Consider the following 23,241-nt stretch of genomic DNA (forward strand, 5'->3'; position numbering starts at 1 on the left):
CCCCAATCCTGACTAGAACAGAAATGTAGAAATGAGCTTGGAGGGATTTCTCCACTAGCCATGATTAAATGAAAAGGGGAAACTTGAATCCCTTTAGAAACTGTATTCATCAATACACTATATATTTGATCTATTGTGAATATCATCTATATATTCACAATACACCAAATATATCACATCTCTTTTCATAAAGAATGTATATCTTACAACAAACTGGAGGAGAGCCCACGGCAGTTTCATGGAAAATAGACTTAAAAAACAATATCTATCTATCTATATATATATATATCTATATATATATATATATATATATATCTATATATATATATATATATATATATATATATATATATATATATTTCTAAAGCTGTAGTTTGCTCTCCCTCCCAGCACCAACCCACCCACCCCACAGTCCCCTTCTTTCCCAACACAGGCTTGTGGTCAATCAAGGCTCTCTATGGCACTTAAGCAAGCTTTTTATAGAATCTTAACAGTTTGACCCTCCACCCCAGCCCTCCTTTTCAGCACCATGCATCTGAAAGCTGGCATCAACTTCCCTTCCCCCAAGAATCTATTCTACATCCAGTATCTTTACCCTCCAGCTTCCCGACTCTCTCCTTTCCTCTCTCATTCCCTCTTGCTCTTCTAACTATGGTCTGAAAGCTTATATCATAACTGTGTGCTTATGTTGTTTTTCGTCTACGAACACGTCTATGTTTTTTGTCTCATGTTTACTGTGGCTGGTACTGTAGTACATTGTGTGCTTGATTTGCCATGCTTTAGAAGCTCTGGTCTCCATTGGGGGTCGTCATGCCATGCTGCCCCTCATCTGGGGTGCTGCTGCTAGGTCTGGGTGAGGACCGGGTAGGCCAGGGTTACATTCAGCTGGTCGTTGTGTTGGACCAGGGACTCGTGCTTGTAGTGGAGCACCAGGTCCTTCAGGGAGCCGTAAAGGTTGTAGGGCTCGGCGAAGCCATAGCCTTTGTCCGTCTTGTAGATGACGCAGTGTTTGGTGTCGCCGTCCACACTGGGGGAGACAGAGCGATTACAGTTTTATGCAAACAAACAGAAGGTCAAATGTCAAATGTTTCCTTAGTAATTAAAAACAAAAACAACATTTTAGGTTATACGTTAGGGTTGGTCTGAAGCCAAAAAATAAAGGAATTTCACAATCATCACAAGCCCCAACTTCACCCATGCGCTATTAAGGTTTTCCAGGGCACAGTTTTGACCAACTCCACCCTATAAAAAACATCCTGTTGTTTTTACGGTAACTTACTGGCAGCCAGTTACCTGTAAGTTACTGTAAAAAAGGTACAATATATTATGTAAAATTACAAAGCAACTGTAAAGTTTAAAATGTACTGTTAAACCAAAGTTTCAATGGAATTAAAGGTAGAATACTGTACTTTTTATTTTTCACAATAACTTACAGGTAACTCTCTGACAATAAGTTACCGTAAAAACGACACAATTGTTTTTACAGTGCAGTAGCTATGTGGGTCTCCCCTTTGTTGTCTACTGGTGTCCCCTTAAATCAATGGCACAGTGTACAATTGACATTTGAGGGGATGCCAACAACATTACTTAAAATTGGCAAGTAAGAATAGGGATAATTTATACTATATTCCTACTTGCCAATTTTTCAATAGATCAACCCATCAATGAATAATCTTAGCTCTTTCGACAGACACAAAAGGCCATGTAACACATTGAAATAAACACTCACACTACAGAGCAGGCATAGGAGCCCTTCTGCGTCTGGCTCTCTCGGATGAGGAAGGTGCCGTCACACTTGTCCCTCAGCAGCTCCTCTGCCTGGGTGCGCTTGATGTCGCCCATGTACCAGGTGCCGTCGTCATGGTGGGGCGAGCCTTCCTCCTCCTCCACCAGCCAGTAGGAGCTGTAGGAGGGAGATAAAAAAAAAAAAAAAAAGATTGAACCTTTATTTAACCAGGTAGGCAAGTTGAGAACAAGTTCTCATTTACAACTGCGACCCGGCTAAGATAAAGCAAAGCAGTGCGACACAAACAACAACACAAAGTTACACATGGAATAAACAAGCGCACAGTCAATAACACAATAGAAAACAATAAAGTCTATATACAGTGTGTGCAAATGGTGTGAGGTTGGCAATAAATAGGCCATAGTAGCGAAGTAGTCACAATTTAGCAAATTAACACTGGAGTGATAGATGAGCAGATGATGATGTGCAAGTAGAGATACTGGTGTGCAAAAGAGCAGAAAAGTAACTAAAAACAATATGGGGATGAGGTAGGTAGATTGGGTGGGCTATTTACAGATGGACTATGTACAGCTGCAGCGATCGTTTAAAGTTAGTGAGGGAAGTTAGTGAGGGAAATATAAGAAATATAAGTCTCTAGCTTCAGCGATTTTTGCAATTCGTTCCAGTCACTGGCAGCAGAGAACTGGAAGGAAAAGCGGCCAAAGGAGGTGTTGGCCCTGTGGGACTCCCAATCATGGCCGGATGTGATGCAGCCTGGATCCAATTTGTAAGTCGCTCTGGATAAGAGCGTCTGCTAAATGACTTAAATGTAATGTAAATGATTCAAACCAGGGAATGCAGTGCCTTAGACCGCTTAGCCACTCGGGAGCCCTAAAGATGGGGGGGGGTTTATGACTCGTCATCTTATTGATTGTCTTTCTAAATCCTTTATAACAGTTTTAGGTTTATTATTAGATGTATTTTGGTGCTGCAGACATTTGGGGAGATGGTGCAGTGTTTAAAAGCCTTTGGCCTTTTAGGGAAAGACAACATGTTCATCGTCAGTGGGCAGAATTGGTTGCAATTATGTAACTATGTCATTTATGTCAAATGTATTTTTACAACCAGAATATGACATACATTTGACCTCAATACAGAATACAAGGTAACAGTTTCAAATTCAACATTTACAGATGGTCAGATGTGTAAATGCCAGATGGGCTGGTTAATTTTTAGCCTATTACGGCCTGTCCAACTACTTTTTTTTAGCAAAATTATAATGGGGGTAAAATGGGCGAGTGTATTAGAAATGCCAGAGCGAATTTCTGGTTCCAGTCCACTCCTGCCCATGTACGTAGCTCTTAACAAGCGATCTAATCACTTGCCAAATATTCCTTCTTCATCACTTACTCTTCTGCCTCATTCTTTATGCCCAGCCATTCATTAATCTTCTTCTGCCTCGTCCCCTTCTGTGTCAACCACCTGCAAGACCAAAGAAAGAGAATTTGACTCCATTCCTCTTCAATTCAGTTCACAAATACTCATAGAAAAGAATAAGAAGCATAACATAGCATTGTATAGCATAGCATCGCATAGCATTGTATAGCCTAGCATTGTATAGCCACCCAACCAACATGTCCAGGTGGGGAGCAACGGCTCTACATGTTTATCTTAGCTGGTACACATTTGGGTTGACATGGAAAGACATGGAAAAACCGAGTGTATATAGTCAGGGTCTGTCTATGGGACCCAGTTGGGCCTACTACCAGGGTCGCACATGGGAAAACCCATGTGGACTATAACATGGGTCCCAAATGGGCCTTTTGCCATTTATAAAGGGGTTATCTGGTGTGAATATGGCCAGGGATTGTCTCTGGGACCCTGTTGGGCATAGCACCTGGGTCATGCATTAGAAAACCTGTCTATGGAGAAAACCTCTGTGGGTTATATTGTGGGTCCAAAATGGGCCCTGAATACTTTTTAATGCGCTGTAAAAACGCCAACTAATGAAATGTAGAGAAGCTAAAATAAGAAAGTTGTGTCAACATGTTCATGTTCGTGCGGGTTTAATTGTTTAATTGATATCATGCTGGTGAAATTCTTCTCAACATAATGTTTGCCTGAAAAGCCATTAGCTCGTGCGTGCTGTCATATTTTCTTTAAAGACTCATGCACATATTCAATATTTTGAGGAGCAAGGGCATATGACGGAACTTCAAAATTCAGGCGCTAAACTAAAGACTGTACAGTAAACGTTGGGGTTCTAACTCCATGTCAAGGCAAGACAGCGGGAGCTGGGAATCTACAAAGTGATTTGACCGGTAAGTGGAATGGACTATATGTTATGTTTCTTGTGTGGTTAGCTAGCTAATCAGTTTTGGTATTTTCTGATGTTGCCTGGCTGCAGACTTGTTATAACTAACGATAGCTAGCTAATGTTTGGCATTGTTTCTAGTAAGCTAACTAAGGCTATGTTTCTAACTCAAGACGAGCTGAAACAATGTGACTAGCTAGCTCAAAAATCCTCCTTGTTGTCGAGGTAGCTATCTAGCCCCGTCACGAACATACTGGGCCTTGGTTTATTGTTGAGCTAGTTCCTGTCAGTGTTGCCAACTCCTCAGTAAGGAAAGTAGCTATTGGCTGTCCTAAAAGTTGCTAAATGATGTCATCGCCTAATTTACATAATTGGCCATGTGCATGTAATTGTGATGGACGCTGTAGGAGAGAGGGATAACGTCGTGGGAGAGACAAAAGTGAGTAAAAAACACCCTAAATATGTTTAGAACTACAAATGAGCAAGCTGCAGAGAGTGAACAAGAACCAGATATTGAGGCCATACTCCTCCTTCAGCACTTTATGGACCCCATTGTTAATCCCCGTCATAACAGAGGCATTGTCAGTCCATATCTCCAGGAGTTTCTCTTTTATAAGAAAACACTTTGAGGAAAGCCACAACAGCACAGGCTTTAGATTTGGCATCTCCTCCCTCCAACTCAACAAGCCCCAGAAAAGTTGATAAATTTTCTGCTTGGTGTCACTAAAGTACCTTATCACAACCCCCAGGTACTTAGAAACACTTACATCCGTGGACTCATCGAGGAGGCTGAAACACTGGTCACCCACATCCGTGGACTCATCGAGGAGGAGGCTGAAACGCTGGTCACCCACATCTGCGACCAACTTTTTCAGAAAGTATGGTGCTAGAACACCATTAATCATTTCTGTGCACTTTGAAGTGGGTAGCAGCAGTGGAGTCTGAGAAAGCAGCTCTACATACTTCTCCAATGTGATCACATGCCAGCATGGAACAGTGTTATAGCTAATGCCATGGTGGCTTCAGACTTTATTGCAGAGTCAATTTTTTAAACCATAAATGGCAGCTTGTTTTGGGTGGAACTGTTATAAGGCTTTGCATTTTGAGTATGTTTTTGAGTTGTCATCTGTTTTTTTACATCACTAAGTTTGGTGTAGAAATCAGCCTTTACAATACAGGCAGTATGCCCGTGTATCATCTCCAATAAACAGCTTCAACCAGCCTTTACAATACAGGCAGTATGCCCGTGTATCATCTCCAATAAACAGCTTCAACCAGCCTTTACAATACAAGCAGTATGCCCGTGTATCATCTCCAATAAACAGCTTCAACCAGCCTTTACAATACAGGCAGTATGTCTATGTATCATCTCCAATAAACAGCTTCAACCAGCCTTAGAATTCAGGGTTTGATTCCCACCCCTTTCTGTATTTTTGAGTGTACAGTTTAGACTGAGACATGATGAGCTAGCCAGCTAGATGTTTAGCTTATGTCACAGAGAGGCACACACACAGTGGATAAGGTGAGTAATTGACTGAGGCTGTCTGTGTGAGTCAAATGCAGTGATTTATTGATGTGCAGTGATTTATTTTAGACAAAGAACATTTTACATTTACATCCCGCCCTGAATATAAGCCAGGGCGGGATCAGCCAGCGACGGCTTCCCGCATGCGCGATTAATTTGCAGTCTGGACGCGGAGGGGTGAACATCTCCTGCTCTGACTGCAGCTGGGAGGGACTGCTGTCTGAGGACTGGGCCGCCTGTGACTTCTTTGGGATGGGGATGGGGCCCACAGCAGCACCCACTGCTCGTTGAGAAGAGTAAGAGCGATACGTGCTTTCACGTCAGAGTCTCCAAAAGTCTCCAATAACACCAGAAAAAGTTGCTAGATTTGTCGCTAGTCGATTTTTTGAAAATGTGTCGCTACAGGGGTCTGAATAGTTGCTAAATATAGCGACTAAGTCGCTAAGTTGGCAACACTGATTACTGTTAGCTAGCTTGTTTTGCATGGGAGCCAACAAAAATGGCTTGCTTGCTGAACAAACTTGTGTTAGTAGTAAAGAAACACTCATGACATGTTTGAACCACTGAGTTGACTATGTCGTTTTTTGTGAGTGTACATTTCTCAGTAGCTAATTATACTGCCCTCGCTGTATTTATCGTCTGTTGGCTTATTCGGTCCAAGTTTCAAGCCATGTTAATTGCTACCCAGGCAAGTAGATTCTGAATCCGAATGACGGCTGCCATTTGTCAGAATGCTGATGAATTGTTCAGGAATTGCTTGGCAAATTATTTGCGATTCACATGCTGTAATATGCTGGGAATGTATTATTGTTAAGGAATCAAGTATTTTGTTGATTGGAATCAATTTAAGGACTCAAGTGTTGTTTGTGGAATTTGTAGTAAAATGAAACTGAAATTAGACCTCCTACACTAACTGAACTAAAATGAATACCATGTGTAATTATTGAGCTAGATAAAATCGGCTTGTTAGAAAAGACTGTCCAGAAAACATATTCTGAATGGTCCAAAATATTAAAGAGTCTTCCAAATGAAAAACAAATAAGATTACTATAGCCCTGTAAAAATGGTAAGGGGTCCACTTGGCTGCATTTACACATCTTGCCCAATTATTGGCAAAAGTGCTGATCTGATTGGTCAAAAGACAAATTAGTGAAAAAAAGAAACAGAATTGAACTGCCTGTGTAAATGCAGCCCATGTTGTAGCCCACGTGGGTTTTTTCCATGTCTGTCTCAAAAGGTTAACCCAACTAGGTTCTAGCTAAGTGTCCTTGGTTAAAGACCGAATATAAATGTAAGGGCTGGGATAGTATAGCATTGTACAGCATAGCGTTTTCTTACACCAGGTACTGGTCCCTGATCTTCCTTAGCTGCATGAGGTCTGGTTTCAGGCTGTTCATCCTCTTGTCAATCTCTCTGTTGTCGGTTGCCTGCTGTTTCAGGTCCTGCTCCAGCTTCCTCTTGCTGTCGTGGATCTCTGTCACCCGAGACTTCAGACGCTCCGAGTTGCTCTGGATCCTGAAGTGAGTGGGAAGAAAGCTCCATAACAGTTTTTCCTCTGGGGTTCATTTGTAGTGGTCTGGTTTGGTTTGACTGTTCTTTACAATACATTGACTGAATGTTGTTTTAAAATTGTCTTAAAATACATGCTACATACATACATAGGTACTAGTTTGATACGGGCTGTGGTATAAATACCCATGTCACTATGAATAGGCAAAATGCTTACTTCTGGATCTCTTTGTCATTGCCTTCACGTCGGAACTTCTCGATGGTCTCTTTGCTGTAGCGCTCCTGAGTCTCACACTGCTCTTCGAAGATCTTGATGGTCTCGTTGAAGGCCTCGATGGCTGTGCGCTTCATCTGGAGCTCCTGACAGGGACACAAACGGGATCACCTCATGACAGTTAGGAGGCATGTGATTTTCCATCATGCCATTTTCACCAGTTCCTTCACATCATTATTTACAGAGGAAGGATACAAAAAAGACAAATACAAGACAAATCGTTTTGTGACAGAGCTTGAGTGAGCTGGTCCAGAAGTCAGTAGTGTGGACTAATAGTCTCTATACAGTATAGTAAAGCAATAAGGCCCGAGGAGGTGTGGTATATGGCCAATATATTACAGCTAAGGGCTGTTCTTAAGCACGATGCAATGCAGAGTGCCAGGATACATCCCTTAGCTGTGGTATATTGCCAATATGCCACGAACCCCCGAGGTGCCTTATTGCTATTATAAACTGGTTACCAACGTAATTAGAGCAGTAAAATAAATGTTTTATCATACCCGCCAATCAGCATTCAATGCTCGAACCACCCAGTTTATAATAAGCAATATAGGACCTGTGAGGTACGTGTGTACTCCTCGTAGAGCACGTCGTACTCCCAGCTCTTCTCCTGGTACTGCTCATGGTACACCTTCAGCTGCTCGCCCACCGCCTCAGTGCTGTCCTCCTTCACCAGCTGCTCCTGAGGAGAAATGTTGCCAGGGCCATATATTTAGAGAGTTGGGACAACTTTTAAAACAGTTTGTCATGTTAGCGCCTTTGAGCATTCCATTTATCCATTCATGACGAGAATCTTGAGCATAGCATTGTTAAAAATTCAGAAAATTCAGTGAACTGCTATTGGTCAACATTGCCCATGGGGTGCGAACATGGCTGCCATGGAATGTAGTGTCATGTAAATGGATCATAATGCGGAAACCTCAATATCCTAACTCTCCAAATGTATGGTTCTCATGTCAGCCAATAGTCCGTGAGAATACTCACCAAGCAGCCACTCAGGATGGAGGACAGCAATACAAATTCAGCAGGAACTGTTTTCTCCATTTTGGCATCAAAAGTTCAATGAAAAGGCCATTCCAACTTGCATTCTAAATTAAATGCATTATGCTGGAACTTCAGGTGCCTAAATGGCAACCCCTCAGATATTTCACAAATATGACCATAGTATCAATTACAGGAGGGTTTTGTGTAGCCTCAAGAGAGGTGGGCCAGCAAATACTTTTTCATTTTCATGGACAATTATGTTGTTCAGTTGTTGTTCATGTCGTGTATGTACCTGCTGGAATTTGGAGACGGGGTAGAGGAGCCGGGTGTCCAGCTTGGCGTTGTACTGGGCCAGGGACTCATGGCGGTAGTGGTTGATGAGCTCCACCACCGTGATAAAGGTGAGAGGCTCTGAGAAGCCATAGCGACCTTCCCGGTGGCAGACCTTGATCAGCTTGTTGTTTCCGCCTTTCCTGTGGAACGGTTGAGAAATCAGTCTTAAGTCCTTTAGAAAGTAGTTCCAGTTCTTTCCTTCATTTGTTTTACTCTGCTGAGCTACAAGGGTCCCAAGTATTGCAATAGCAAACATTCCACATTCAAAAAGGAGATAGAAAATGATACACAGAATCAAGTATTCACAGAGGTTCAGGAATGGTAATGTTAATGGTCCTGTTGACATAACATCTATATATAATCTACAGGGGGCAGCCTCTCACCTGAGGGTCAGTGTGTACTCTCCCTCCAGTTTGCTGGAGGCGTCACGGACCATGAACGTCCCGTCAGGGGTGTCTCTCATCTTCTCATTCACTTCCTCCCTGGGAACACAACGGCAAAGTTAGAGGCAATTGGGAATTCATGAAAACACCACATCCTTCACAATACAACTTAATCACTTGCACGCAATCATAATAGGCTGTTCAATGTGTGCAAAGTATCCTATACTACAATCCACAATAATGTTTACTATAATCCTGTTTTAATCCATCCCAAAAATAAGTACTATAATCCTAAATACTAAACTATAGGCCTACTATTTTGTTGATTTATTAAATGATTTCATTGATGTAGAAATGTTATTGTTACATGAATGGCTCTTCACCTGGAGATTTCACCCCAGTACCACTCCGAATCACTCAGTATGCTGCTCTCAGTCATGGCTGGAGTTGTATCTTTGACCTTTACTGGCATGGCTGGTAGAGCTACACATAAACAGAGACGTTCATTAGTTAGGAAAGGTTTTGACAAGCATCACAGTTAATTAATAGAATACATTTAATTCAAACCTACAGATCCTAACATATGAAACACACAACTTTTTGATGGAAACATTTCATCAGTCTGTACTAATCAGCACTAACTCATTAAATTACCAAACAAATGCAAACTACCATTGCAAAACAATTGCAAACAAGTTAAGCCAACAGTAAATACATTCCATTCTAAAAACAGCATTTCAATCCATTCTAGCTTCTATATTAATTTCTATGGAGCCCTCCATTTTGAAGCACTGCATCTATCCATCAATACCTGGGTGCGGGACTTCCTGTCCTATGGCCATCTCCATCAGAAGCCTCTCCAGTGCCAGTGCAGGGAACTCCTCCCCCACCTCCCACCTGTCAATCAACAACGGCAGGGAGTCAGACACATGGTCATAAGATGTTCAGTCAACGGCAGGTCATTCAAACACATGGTGCTGTGCAGGAAGAGGAAAAGCACTCGACTGCAATCTGTAGTAACAACATTTGGTCACGTCCTTCACTCACCCAGTGACGTTGGAGCTCTCGTCGGTCTCAAGAGGATATGGCTAGCTATGTGGTAACTCAGCAATCTGACACAAAATGGCTGCTGTATATTACCAAGTTAGGTGCAAATACACAATGGTGGGGTTTGATGTTACAGTAGTTACCCAATACAATGTAAAGTGCTTTTGAGACCTAGTGAAAAGCAACTAAAAATAAGCAATCTATTAAACTGCTTGCACACCGCACACACCACCAAACACTGATTGAAAATGCCAAATTGGACAACAAACACCAACCAACACAGACGAGCGGCGTACACTGACTCAACTCTGTTCGTTGGTGTTTGTCTGGGTGATGTGAAAGTGGCTTTATAACATTGTAAAAACAACCAACTTAATAATGTTGAAGTGTTGGGCTTGTTGGCAGTGTGCAACCTCCTTTACTCTTATGTTAGATTAGGGATTCTCCTACTCACCCAGTGGCAGAGCTGTGCCGGATCAGCAGCGGCCCGAAGACCAGACCCAAGGTGTGAAGGTCCAGGCCATTAAGATGGGAGGTCTGGACCACCTTACCCAGGTGTGTGAGCAGGTAGTGCAGGGTGAGGTGGTGATGCAGGGACATGCTGGTGGCCCTCTCCAGGACCAGGCTCAGCTCCCTGCCTCCACTGCTGCTCGCCGCCACAGCCTTGGACCAGTCTGTGGGAGGACGGACACCACATGTGTTACGGCAGCCCGTTACACACACACACACACACACACCTGCAAGTGCACACACAAACAGGAACTCTCTCAACACACACACACACAACACCCCCTTCTCTTTCTCTCATATGCAGACAGGCACGCACACCGTCCCTGACATCACCAGGGAAGCAATATATGTTACAACATTTCTGGGATGCCTGTGACTAGCTCATCCCCAGCACTCCACACTGGGCCTATTCCCTCAGGCAGGAGGGGGGCACGTGATTGACTCGCCATACAATTTATTTGTTTGCTCGTTCGGCTTCATGCGATTCTGTTACTTGCTATTGCCTGGGTCTGTTTCGTCGGGGCTGGGGATGGGTTGGTGGGGGGCACTGGTTGCGCACAAGCAGGGGTGAGTGAAATGTGGCATGTACCCGCGGCGCCCTGCTGCAGCACAGCCTGCAGGTCTGGGTAAACACCGGGGGGGATGACGGGGGTTGGCAGTTCCCGCAGGTAGCGGAGTAAACACTCCGACACAGCGCCCACGTCACTACCAGGCCCCGACTCCACCTCTGGGGAAAGAGGTGAGAGAGAGAAACAGTCAGCAGGTCTGACCAAATGGATTTAATTCAATCAGATTTGTCACAGATTTGCTCCCAATGCTTTCCCTGGCATTTTGAACGCATTGCATGATATTCATACATTTATATAGGATACTAGCAAGTTGTATCCAGTCATACACTGGGTGTGAGAAAAGTATGAACGTGCATTACTTATACAAGTAGTACAAAGAAAATGTTGTCACTGCAAATACCCCCACAAATGTAACAGTCAGTCAAAGCTCTTCATTTCAAGGATTAATGACACATCACTACTAATTCTAACAGAACAAATACAACTGAAGAGTGATAATAATAACTCACCCTCTCTCTGACTCTGTGTTGGGCCATCTGAGGCGGATGCGAGACGTGTCCTGTACAGTGTCTTGCAGTCCAGACCTGCAGACGAATCAAGATGATTTGAGACGTTAGCTCATCGTCCTTCTAAAAGAAACCATCTACAGTATGCATGAGACAGACAGGTCACATTAAATGTAAAGACCCTAGGGATGTGATTACGAATACACTCTGGGGAGCTAAGATGGAGGAAAGTGGAAGAGAGACACCTGTGTGGAAGAAACGGTCGCAAGACGTTTCAGTTTGAGGAACTATTTTAGTCTACATCCCAAATGGCACCATATCTCCTATATATTGCACTACTAAGTGTCATGACGTTGGCCTGGGGGTAGGTTTATGACAGTCATAAATATCTCTTCCCCCCTTTTTCCTCTCTCTACCCTACTGATGTGGAATTTGAAAACCCCTTGGTTAACATAGAGATTCTGGGAACATCAGAAAGTGTGGGGAAATGAACTATATTCTGGTAATCCGACCTATTGAACATATGCGGTGGTACTTAATGAATATGATGTCAGTTCGGTTGTCATCTGAGTATCTTATCAATGATAGGATGACAAACTCTACAGTGGAAAGTCTACACATCAGAGTTATCGGATTCACATGGAATTGTTGATCAATTTAAATGTTTGAATATAAAATTATTGGTGAAGAGATTAAATGTAATTTTAGCTTCCAAATGAGAGATTTGGGTTTCCATAAGGTTAGGGCTCTGCTCAATCAGTGGCCCGCCCTTGTGAAGAGACATGGGTTATAAAACTTTTCAAACACAACCTTCTCGCTCCACTCCTGTTCCAAGTACGTGAGGTCTGCAGCCTCTGCGTTAAAAGGACGAACATGTCAACTACAGAACTAAGCCAACCTCAGCGTGAGCTTTGGTTGCGAATGGTATGAACTTTGAACTCTTATTCACTACAGAAGTGATAACTCCTAGCCGTTGAGTTAGCAACAGCAGCTGCAAACGAGGGCTAGGAAAGAACAGACAAAGTATTCCGTCTACCACACAACAACGTTACTACAACGTATCCAATTGACCACCAGAGACATTCTTCAAAGGACTCGGTTTGGCAACACAGCCTTCCATCTACCACCAAACTACCGAAGCGCAGCTCAGAGTAAATATTTATTGCATTTTCCTTTTCCAAATGGGCGGTAATTTAGAATGCATAAGATACTATATTTACAATAGCACAGCTTCTCCCTTTGTCCCTCAGTCTTCCCGCTCTTTCACTCAAACCCAGCCCCTTTTCTTTTGTGTAACCAGCTGTCATATCTGTTCCGCCCGCTAGGGACGTTTTCCTTTATGACGTCATTTGTAATCAAGGTATAATTCATTCTGTGTATATGTAATTCTGTGTGATTAGTTAGCTATTTAGTAAATAAATAATTAAACCCAATTTTGTATTGCCGATTCAACGTGTTAGCCAGGGTTCGTGAAGATAACCAAGAATTTACAACTTTCAGATGAGACTGAATTAAGGTGACGATTAATATTGACTGCTATTGATGTAAAATATTACTAGGTCTTTAAGAGTTTATACGGAAGATAAAAGATCTATAAATATTATTTTGTGGTGCCCTGACTCTAGTTAATTACATTTACATGATTAGCTCAATCAGGTAATATTAATTTTATAGAATAGCATGTCATATCACTTAATCCGGCAAAGCCAAAGACAAGACATAAGTAATGCACTATGTATGAAATAGGGTGTTGTTTGGTACACAGCTAGGTGATTCTTGATAACTTGGTATTACTCTTGCTCAAGACAAAAATCATTTATTTTGTAATGGATAAAATCTCAAATGATTGACTGTTAAATGAATCATCAGATACATTTTTACATATTTTCCAAGACCTCGCTTTTTTTAAAATCTCATTACCGTAACGCTTGTAAAGTAAGAAGAAAAAAAACATTGGATGGTGAAAATGTTGCAAATTGCCTAGATACAGGAGTTATTACGACTCGAAATAAAAATATACTTAATAAATTGATTTTCTTTTTTATGACATTTTTGTTATTTTCTGTTTTAAACTTGTTCATATTTAAAGTACCTAAATATAAAAGAGCAAATTACATTTTATGCACAGCTCAAATAATTTGGATTCTGTAATATTATTCTAGGATTATTTTATCAGTGATGCATTTTGATAATGAGATCTGTGTTACGGTAGATGAGACCGCATTAAGGTAATGAGCAAATGGTACTTCATTAAGAGCAAAAAATATCATTTTAAACCATTTTAACCATCTGAAGAATTAACAACAAATTAATAATTAACTCCACACCACATCCCACAAACCAACCCCCTCCCAGTACTTCATATTTTTTGTGTTCTTTAGGAGTTAAGTCTGCCAGAGACTTAATTCAATTTCTATTTATTATTTTGGTACATGTGAAATATGGAAATTAAATCAAATTCAATTTCATGAGTCACTTACATACAGTCCCTCCCTATTTGTCTAATTACATAAACAGCTAAACTCCATTAGTATGCAATTACAATGCAATAGCATGATTACTGTGTTACTAGTGAAGGCTAACTACAGTGTTACAACCAGTGCCTAAAATAATGCTAATCACTAATGCTAACTGCTAACTAAATGCCACTTAGCTAAATAGCTACTAGCTAGGGCAAAGCAAATGTTAGCTCGAATACAGGTTGCTACTCATGATGTAGATCAGCATGTTTGTGCAATGGCATGTTCTGAATCAGATAGTCAATTCTACAATGTTTTATGATTAGGGACCTCTGGGAAACACCAACCAACACATTGGTTCCCACCCTTTCATAACTCCTACCTGGCTTTTTCATTTGTTGTCATGCTAAACACCAACCATAGGATTAGAATAATCATTCTGTCCCTATGATTACAACAGTTCACTCAAATGTTTTGATATATATCACAAGTCAAATCACGCTCTTTGATTTAAAAAATGCCCATATCATGCAGCCCTACTAATAACCTGGTAACTTTACCAGTTTATGCAAACATTTTGTGGCACAGAAAGGAAAATGTATATCTTCTTCAGGAGATGCACTTAAAAGTAAATGGCTGGCTATACATCTTAAACATCTATTTTTCTGCTGCTTTTCTACCAATGAAGAACAGTGCTACCAATGACATTTTTTAAATTTAGAGCCCAGGTTACAACACAGGTATAAAACCAATGTCATGTGCATTGTTATCAAACCTTTCTGTAAGGGCACAGGAGCCATCAATACCAATCACCCAACACACAGCTGGGTGATTCTTGCTAACTTGGTATTACTCTTGGTCAAATTCGAAAAGACCCAAAACATTTTTTTGTAATGGATAAAATACCATCTCAAAATCAGATGATAATTTTTGTTACACATTCTCTAAGACCATGCACAAAATAAAATCTCATTACCATAATGCATGAAAAGTTAGAAGAAAAACAACATTGCATGGGGAAAATGTTAAATTGTTTTAATTTCCTAAAGATACAGGAGAGTTATTACAAAACATTTTCAGAAAAAAATCTGACATTTTGATGAAGTATATTTTCATTTTAGCCCGTTCTCATTATCGTAACACAATGAGAACTGTACTCCTCAAGCAGCTCTGGATTTCTGTACAGTTGCTCTTTATGCTTTTCCACTGTAGCATTTGATGCACTTTCTTTCCTTATCTGCCAATGTTAATAACTAGACATTTAGATTAAATCAGATTATGTTAATTAGACTACATTATTAAAACAACCCCTAAAAGGAGCAATACACAAAATGATGTAGTTGGTTAGATATTTTCATACTTCAAATGTAGTTGAAATTCACCCAAATTACATTGGCACATTGGTTTCCTTACCCTGTAAGCAGTTGATGGACAAGATATCAATCCATGCTTTGATTTTGTTTAGCATTTATAGCACAAAACCAATGCAAGTGGATATCCCTGATAAGCAATTTCACGTTCCATGTCCAAATCATCCCAAATTGTAAAATGGATAGTACAGCTCAATAAAGATTCTTCAAGATGATTTGGAAACTAAATGCGAAAAAATGCTAATATCAAGGATATTCACTTACATTGGTTTTGTGCTATAAATGCAAAAAAGTTGGAGACAGTGACCAGATAAACAAAACCCAAGCATGGATTGCAGTCTTACCTCGTTCATAGACTGCTGACAGGGTAAGAAAACCAATATGTCCGTGGTGTGAACTATCCTTTTAAGTCCACATGCCAGGCCATTCATTGTGTAGCTACATCTATATGCATGGTGTTGAGGCATACAGCTGGCTCTACACAAATAACTGGCATGGGGTGTGTGTTTATCTTGTGAAAAGCATGAGCTGGCGTACACCCAAAACAGTTAGTAGAGATGCTGACTAACGGTGAGTAAACTGTAGGTTATACAAATAAATAGAGTCTCACACTTTATATGAGCTCCCAGTAATGTATTGGGTAAACCACCAACAGTTAGGCATCAATGTTCCTTCTAAGCTAGCCCGAGACCGCCGCGCAGATCCCCCGGGAGAGAACTTCACTCAACTTTCTTGTACTACATTCCTAGTCAATCATCAAACATTTCTGTAAAAAAAAAAATAATAATAAAGCCTTGTGTTCCAATTTAAAAATAAAATAATTTAGTCTCAGGCTGTTGCCAGTAGGTGCACCCGATTCAGCTGCCCTGTACGCCGGGTAGTCAAACTGACATTTTGAAACATTTAATTTGTCTGAAGGCATAAACTCTGCCTTTCCGGCAGGCCCAGATAGCAAATCATGTATACTATAGGCTTAGCACTGGCCAATCGGACGGCTCATATGACCGTGTCTGCAGTAACGTAGCAGGCATAAAAGAAAGCTACAACATAGTTTATACTGTAAGATGTCAAAACGTTTAAAACCATGGCTAGAGAGAGACTGTCAACAAAAACAGCAAAGAGATGCTGTTTTTATGAGTGAGTTCATGTTTAAAGTTCTTACTCAGCACTGTCAACAAGCCATAAAATACGCATTCTTCCTATTTCCACTCAGTGCTAAAACAAGCACTGCAGCAGTAATGAATGCGTAAGAGCGTATCTATAGGCTTGAGGATGATATTATTAGCGGCTTGGGTCTTTTTTTAAATATCAAGGAATATTTCACTTTCTCTGTTCATAGGAGTAACACCATGAATTTGTTCATGAGGCAGAAAAAAATACGGTGCGACTCGAGTTTTGCCATCAGCTGGAAGACGGTGACCCTTTAGTCAGTGGAGGAAAGGGAGAGTGGAGGGATATTAAGAAGCGAACCCTCAGTCTGCTGCTCTCGCCGTCCCCTGAGAGTGACCATCAGCTGGAAGACGGTGACCCTTTAGTCAGTGGAGGAAAGGGAGAGTGGAGGGATATTAAGAAGCGAACCCTCAGTCTGCTGCTCTCGCCGTCCCCTGAGAGTGACCATCAGCTGGAAGACGGTGACCCTTTAGTCAGTGGAGGAAAGGGAGAGTGGAGGGATATTAAGAAGCGAACCCTCAGTCTGCTGCTCTCGCCGTCCCCTGAGAGTGACCATCAGCTGGAAGACGGTGACCCTTTAGTCAGTGGAGGAAAGGGAGAGTGGAGGGATATTAAGAAGCGAACCCTCAGTCTGCTGCTCTCGCCGTCCCCTGAGAGTGACCATCAGCTGGAAGACGGTGACCCTTTAGTCAGTGGAGGAAAGGGAGAGTGGAGGGATATTAAGAAGCGAACCCTCAGTCTGCTGCTCTCGCCGTCCCCTGAGAGTGACCATCAGCTGGAAGACGGTGACCCTTTAGTCAGTGGAGGAAAGGGAGAGTGGAGGGATATTAAGAAGCGAACCCTCAGTCTGCTGCTCTCGCCGTCCCCTGAGAGTGACCATCAGCTGGAAGAAACGGTGACCCTTTAGTCAGTGGAGGAAAGGGAGAGTGGAGGGATATTAAGAAGCGAACCCTCAGTCTGCTGCTCTCGCCGTCCCCTGAGAGTGACCATCATAAGAAGTTAAGAAAATTACATTGTTGCAACCTTAATCTAAACACCTCCACAACCTAAAAACCTTTCCAGGTCCGTTTTTTGTACTTACAGAAACATGTTTTGTGGATAACTCTGCAAAACATTGGGCTGTTTTTTTGCAGGGAGCTTGTCCTCCGCATTAGGAACGTGCTGACTTCACTACATCATTCTAGCTTCAGTGTCATCTGAGAAAATGGGCGTGTTATTTCGCCCTGTGTTACTTTAGTAACCCGTCTCTCCCCTACGGGCACTGAAACTGTGAAAGAAGACCTCCTCCCGAGTGGTGTGAATTGGTAATACAGTGTGAATGAAGACATTCTTCCTGAATGGTATTAATTGGTAATGCAGTGTGAATGAAGACATTCCTCCTGAATGGTATTAATTGGTAATGCAGTGTGAATGAAGACATTCCTCCTGAATGGTATTAATTGGTAATGCAGTGTGAATGAAGACATTCCTCCTGAATGGTATTAATTGGTAATGCAGTGTGAATGAAGACATTCCTCCTGAATGGTATTAATTGGTAATACAGTGTGAATGAAGACATTCTTCCTGAATGGTATTAATTGGTAATACAGTGTGAATGAAGACATTCTTCCTGAATGGTATTAATTGGTAATGCAGTGTGAATGAAGACATTCTTCCTGAATGGTATTAATTGGTAATGCAGTGTGAATGAAGACATTCCTCCTGAATGGTATTAATTGGTAATACAGTGTGAATGAAGACATTCCTCCTGAATGGTATTAATTGGTAATGCAGTGTGAATGAAGACATTCCTCCTGAATGGTATTAATTGGTAATGCAGTGTGAATGAAGACTACTGTCCTGCATGACACCATGAGCACACAGGTGAGAATAAATATCAGGGACAAATAAACACTACAGTGTAGGCTGTATAGTGTAGTCTGAGGAGATATGAAACAGGATTTGGACTAACTATCTGCGTAATATAATGTATTCCCATTGTGCCTCTCCTCTGAATGGCGACTACTAGGATACCGCTGTATATTTCAATTTACTGTGTATGTATGTTAATGTTTGCGTTGTGTTGCATTGCCTTGTGTTGTGTGTGAGTGCGTACCTTTCTTCTCAATGGCCTCCACTAGGTTCACCAGGGTAGGGGGAGCAGTTTCTGGCGGTGTGAACTGCTCAGTCAAATCCAGAAGAGAAACAGCTGAAACAACAACACAAACCATGGTTACATTTTCTGGAAAAACCTTAAAAACTGGATTCCAGAAGGCCTCCATTGACAGAGAGCTGCACGACCGGACTATCGCTTGTCCTTTAAAATGTGAATGCATGTGCTTTTCATTTCATATTTGCTCAAGGAAGACCACATATCCCATAAACAGCAGTTGGAGGCAGCCAAAAACACTATTGTCTAGACTCCAGAGACTGAGTCCCTTATACATTACATTTACATTGTCCAAAAATAGAAATAATCCCAGACAAGCAATGTACCATTGAGAAAGGAAAGGGGCTTAGTGAACAGAAAGACGATACACAACCAGAGCCAGCCGGTCTGTTGAGGGACAAAAACTTTTCACCTCACCACAACTACCCCATACAGTAAATCAAACATCTTTTCAGTCACTGAGGGAAAGCGAGGTAGAGAGTGAGGGAGGGGTAACAGAGAGAAAAAGAGATCCCATTTCCCTTCTCTCTCCGCACTCTCCTTTTCCACCCCTCCAGTCATTTCTCTGTGCTTGTTTCGCCTTGGACCTTTGCGTGAGTGGAGCACAATAAAGGATTTAATCAAAAATCCTGAACAAGCAAAAGCCCTGTGTCCGGCTGCCAGGGCCTCCTTTTCGGGCCCACCGCACCCGAGGCCAGAGCTTGGCAGCCTCCTGCTCCTGGCATTGCACGGCTGAACCGCGGCTGATTATTCATTTGGGGAGTTCAGACGAAAGCGCAGTGTCAGCACATTCTGCCCCTCTCTCGCTCTCTCCCTCTATCCGTTGCACGTTAAACATGGGAACTGCTTTTCCGGAGTGATGAGCGGTAACAGCCTGTGCTATCATGCAGCAGCAGGGTCCATTTTTGGTGGGTTGATTTTCGCAGGGGCAGACTTAGCAATTTCAAAATGCCGTTGAGGGGACCCTCCACCGCACAATTGAAAATGTTTGTTTAATCTATGTTTTTCATTTCTGTAACTATAAAAAATATATAGGGACATGTAAACATTACACGGGGGGAGGGCAGCTGGGGCTCAATTTCAACTGACTCCTTTCAAAAGTCCACCCATGCATGGTTGGTCTCTAGCAGCAATTGCTCAGTTGTCATAATGTGTCTTCCCAACAATAGGTATTCTCGAATCTGGTTAGGAAATAGTTCAATAAAAACCTGTCTGCTGTTTAATAAATGAAAATAAAGGAAATAAATGACCTATCGATAAATACAGACTATGCAAGTCATACTCAAATCAAGTAGTTATTCTGTTTAACAGCATAGTACAGTGAATATTCAATTCAACAGGACTGAAGGCAATCCACAGACATGCAATCTAGCATGGAACTAATATGCACTTGGGGTTGGGGTGGGCCGCAGCCAATAAAATAAGGAAATCAAATCCAATAGGCAAATAAGTAAAAATATAGACTATAAAAACCACAAAACAAATGTATTCCAATACTTTGGAGGTGGGTGGCAGGAGAATCAAATGCCATATACTCCTCCGGAAGAATAACTCTACCATCCCTCGCTCTGTCACACACGCGCTCAGAGTAGCTTGGGTTTTTGTGCAAATGAGGAGGCGGGTGGGGTGGGGGGGACAGCTGTGGCCCTGGAGTCATCTTTGGGTTTTTGGAGAGAGCACCAACTCATCATTACTCAATTAGAACCACCTCGGCGGTCTGTGTGCTGGCAGGCAGGCCTGCGACTCAACATGCCCTGGAGAGAGAGCAGAGAGAGAACACAGGCAGAGAGAGAACACAGACAGACAGAGACAGAACAGATGGAGGGAGGGGAGAGGGAGAGCAGTATAATCATGTGATAACCGTAACCAGCTTTATTCACGCTGGGATGGGCCGTCTGTGTGGAAGTTTAATGGTCTGCTTTGGTTAGGGCTGTTGCGGTCATGAAATTTTGTCAACCGGTGATTGTCAAGCAAATAACTACCGCCCTCACAGTAATTGACCGTTAATTACCATAAAAACATTTAGCATCTCCTGGTTTCAACGCATAGTTTACAAGCCACTGATGCAGACATTTGGAACATCTACATCTGAAAATGTCTAATAAATCCATGTAATATGGCCTACACCATCACAATGAATACATGATTAATTTTAGACAGGTCTAAAGAAACATGATATGAAGAACAGAAGAACAGAATAGCATAGCATACTCTGAGTTGTCCTTATGTTGGGCCCTGATCTGGCTACACTAGGTCATTTAGATAAGATTTTGTTAGAATTACGTGGCATTATTTTATAGTATGAAGAACACAATATAACATAGCTGGATAAAATAGAAAGGATATTTTCTCCAAAGGATTTGAGGGAGTAGGCACATCGGTTATTCTGTGTTCAGCAGATACCAAAGAAACAGGTCCTCCTATATGCTTAATTTAGAGTTATTTATGTAACATTAGTTGTGATACAAATGTTTGGCTATATGGTGCTGCATGATGCCACTCTAATGATGATTTGAAAAGTTGGATGAAAGACATGAGCTCTGGTTTGCTTTGTGCACAGGCTGTACACACTTCATTAGTCTCTCATTCACAATTTGACAAGAACTTGATAATGTCTTGAATTTCCCAGCTGCATCCACGTTGTGTGGCCGTAATGCCGCCCCCTCAACGTCAATCTCTCCCTCAACATCAAAAAAACAAAGGAGCTGATCGTGGACTTCAGGAAACAGAAGAGGGAGCACGCCCCTATCCACATCGATGGGACTGCAGTGGAGAAGGTAGAAAGTAGAGGTTGACCGATTAATCGGAATGGCCGATTTAATTACGGCCGATTTTATGTTTTAATAACAATCGGAAATCTGTATTTTTGGACACCGATTTTTCCGATATTTTTTTTGTTACACCTTTATTTAAGTCAGTTAAGAACACATTCTTATTTTCAATGACGGCCTAGGAACGGTGGGTTAACTGTCTTGTTCAGAGGCAGATCAACAGATTTAGTTTTTGCAACCTTCTGGTTACTAGTCCAACGCTCTAACCACCTGCCTTACATTGCACTCCACGAGGAGCCTGCGTGGCAGGCTGACTTCCTGTTACGCGAGGGCAGCAAGAAGCCATGGTAGGTTGCTAGCTAGCATTAAACTTATAAAAAACAATCAATCAATCTTCACATAATCACTAGTTAACTACACATGGTTGATGATATTACTAGTTTATCTAGCATGTCCTGCGTTGCATATAATCGATGCGTTGCCTGTTCATTTCTCCTCGATTCACAGCCTACTTCGCCAAACAGGTGATGATTTAGCATTGTCGTTGCACCAAACCTAACCATAAATATCAATGCCTTTCTTTAAAATCAATACACAAGTATATATTTTTAAACCTGCATATTTAGTTGATATTGCTTGCTAACATGAATTTCTTATAATTAGGGAAATTGTGTCACTTCTCTTGCGTTCCGTGCAACAGCAGTCAGCAGTCACAAGGCCATCAGACTGTTAAAATAGCCATCACTAGCCGGCTACCACCCAGTTACTCAACCCTGCACTTTAGAGGCTGCTGCCCTATATACATAGGCATGGAATCACTAGTCACTTTAAAAATGTTTACATACTGCTTTACTCATCTCATATGTACAGTTGAAGTCGGATGTTTACATACACTTAGGTTGGAGTCATTAAAACATGTTTTTCAACCACACCACAAATTTCTTGTTAACAAACTATAGTTTTGGCAAGTCGGTTAGGACATCAACTTTGTGCATGACACAAGTAATTTTTCCAATAATTGATTTAATTTAACTTAAATCACAATTCTAGTGGGTCAGAAGTTCACATACACTAAGTTGACTGTGCCTTTAAACAAAAATTCCATAAAATGATTTCATGGCTTTAGAAGCTTCTGATAGGCTAATTGACACCTGTGGATGTGTTTCAAGGCATACCTTCAAACTCAGTGCCTTTGCTTGACATCATGGGAAAATCAAAATAAATCAGCCAATACAATTGAAAACAATAAAACAGTAAAACAATTGTAGACCTCCACAAGTCTGGTTCATCTTTGGGAGCAATTTCCAAATGCCTGAAGGTACCATGTTCATCTGTACAAACATTAGTACACAAGTATAAACACCATGGGATCACGCAGCCGTCATCACTCAGGAAGGAGACCCGTTCTGTGTCCTAGAGTTGAACGTACTTTAGTGGAAAAAGTGCAAATCAATCCCAGAACAACAGCAAAGGACCTTGTGAAGATGCTGGAGGAAACAGGTACAAAAGTATATATATCCACAGTAAGTGGAGTCCTATATCGACATAACTTGAAAGGCCGCTCAGCAAGGAAGAAGCCATTGCTCCAAAACCGCCATAAAAAGCCAGACTATGGTTTACAACAGCACATATGGGTCAAAGA

General features: G+C 41.6%; 1 protein-coding gene across 1 annotated transcript in view; it reads right to left on the bottom strand.

The window, feature by feature from the left end:
• Positions 1 to 419: 419 nt before the first annotated feature.
• LOC124042011 (phosphatidylinositol 3-kinase regulatory subunit gamma-like) overlaps positions 420 to 23,241 on the bottom strand; it is a 39,286-nt gene continuing 16,464 nt past the window's right edge. Inside the window, exons 3-16 of the mRNA XM_046360275.1 lie at positions 18,775 to 18,867; positions 11,684 to 11,758; positions 11,195 to 11,332; positions 10,550 to 10,769; positions 9,860 to 9,945; positions 9,432 to 9,531; positions 9,049 to 9,147; positions 8,625 to 8,805; positions 7,905 to 8,030; positions 7,292 to 7,434; positions 6,904 to 7,080; positions 3,137 to 3,208; positions 1,730 to 1,903; positions 420 to 1,027 (exon numbers count right to left, since the gene is read on the bottom strand). Coding sequence (XP_046216231.1) covers positions 844 to 1,027; positions 1,730 to 1,903; positions 3,137 to 3,208; positions 6,904 to 7,080; positions 7,292 to 7,434; positions 7,905 to 8,030; positions 8,625 to 8,805; positions 9,049 to 9,147; positions 9,432 to 9,531; positions 9,860 to 9,945; positions 10,550 to 10,769; positions 11,195 to 11,332; positions 11,684 to 11,758; positions 18,775 to 18,867 — 1,868 coding nt within the window. The 3' untranslated portion in view covers positions 420 to 843. The remainder of the gene's footprint in view (positions 1,028 to 1,729; positions 1,904 to 3,136; positions 3,209 to 6,903; positions 7,081 to 7,291; positions 7,435 to 7,904; positions 8,031 to 8,624; positions 8,806 to 9,048; positions 9,148 to 9,431; positions 9,532 to 9,859; positions 9,946 to 10,549; positions 10,770 to 11,194; positions 11,333 to 11,683; positions 11,759 to 18,774; positions 18,868 to 23,241) is intronic.

The sequence above is a fragment of the Oncorhynchus gorbuscha genome, linkage group LG08 (assembly GCF_021184085.1).
Source record: "Oncorhynchus gorbuscha isolate QuinsamMale2020 ecotype Even-year linkage group LG08, OgorEven_v1.0, whole genome shotgun sequence".
Classification (NCBI taxonomy): domain Eukaryota; kingdom Metazoa; phylum Chordata; class Actinopteri; order Salmoniformes; family Salmonidae; genus Oncorhynchus; species Oncorhynchus gorbuscha.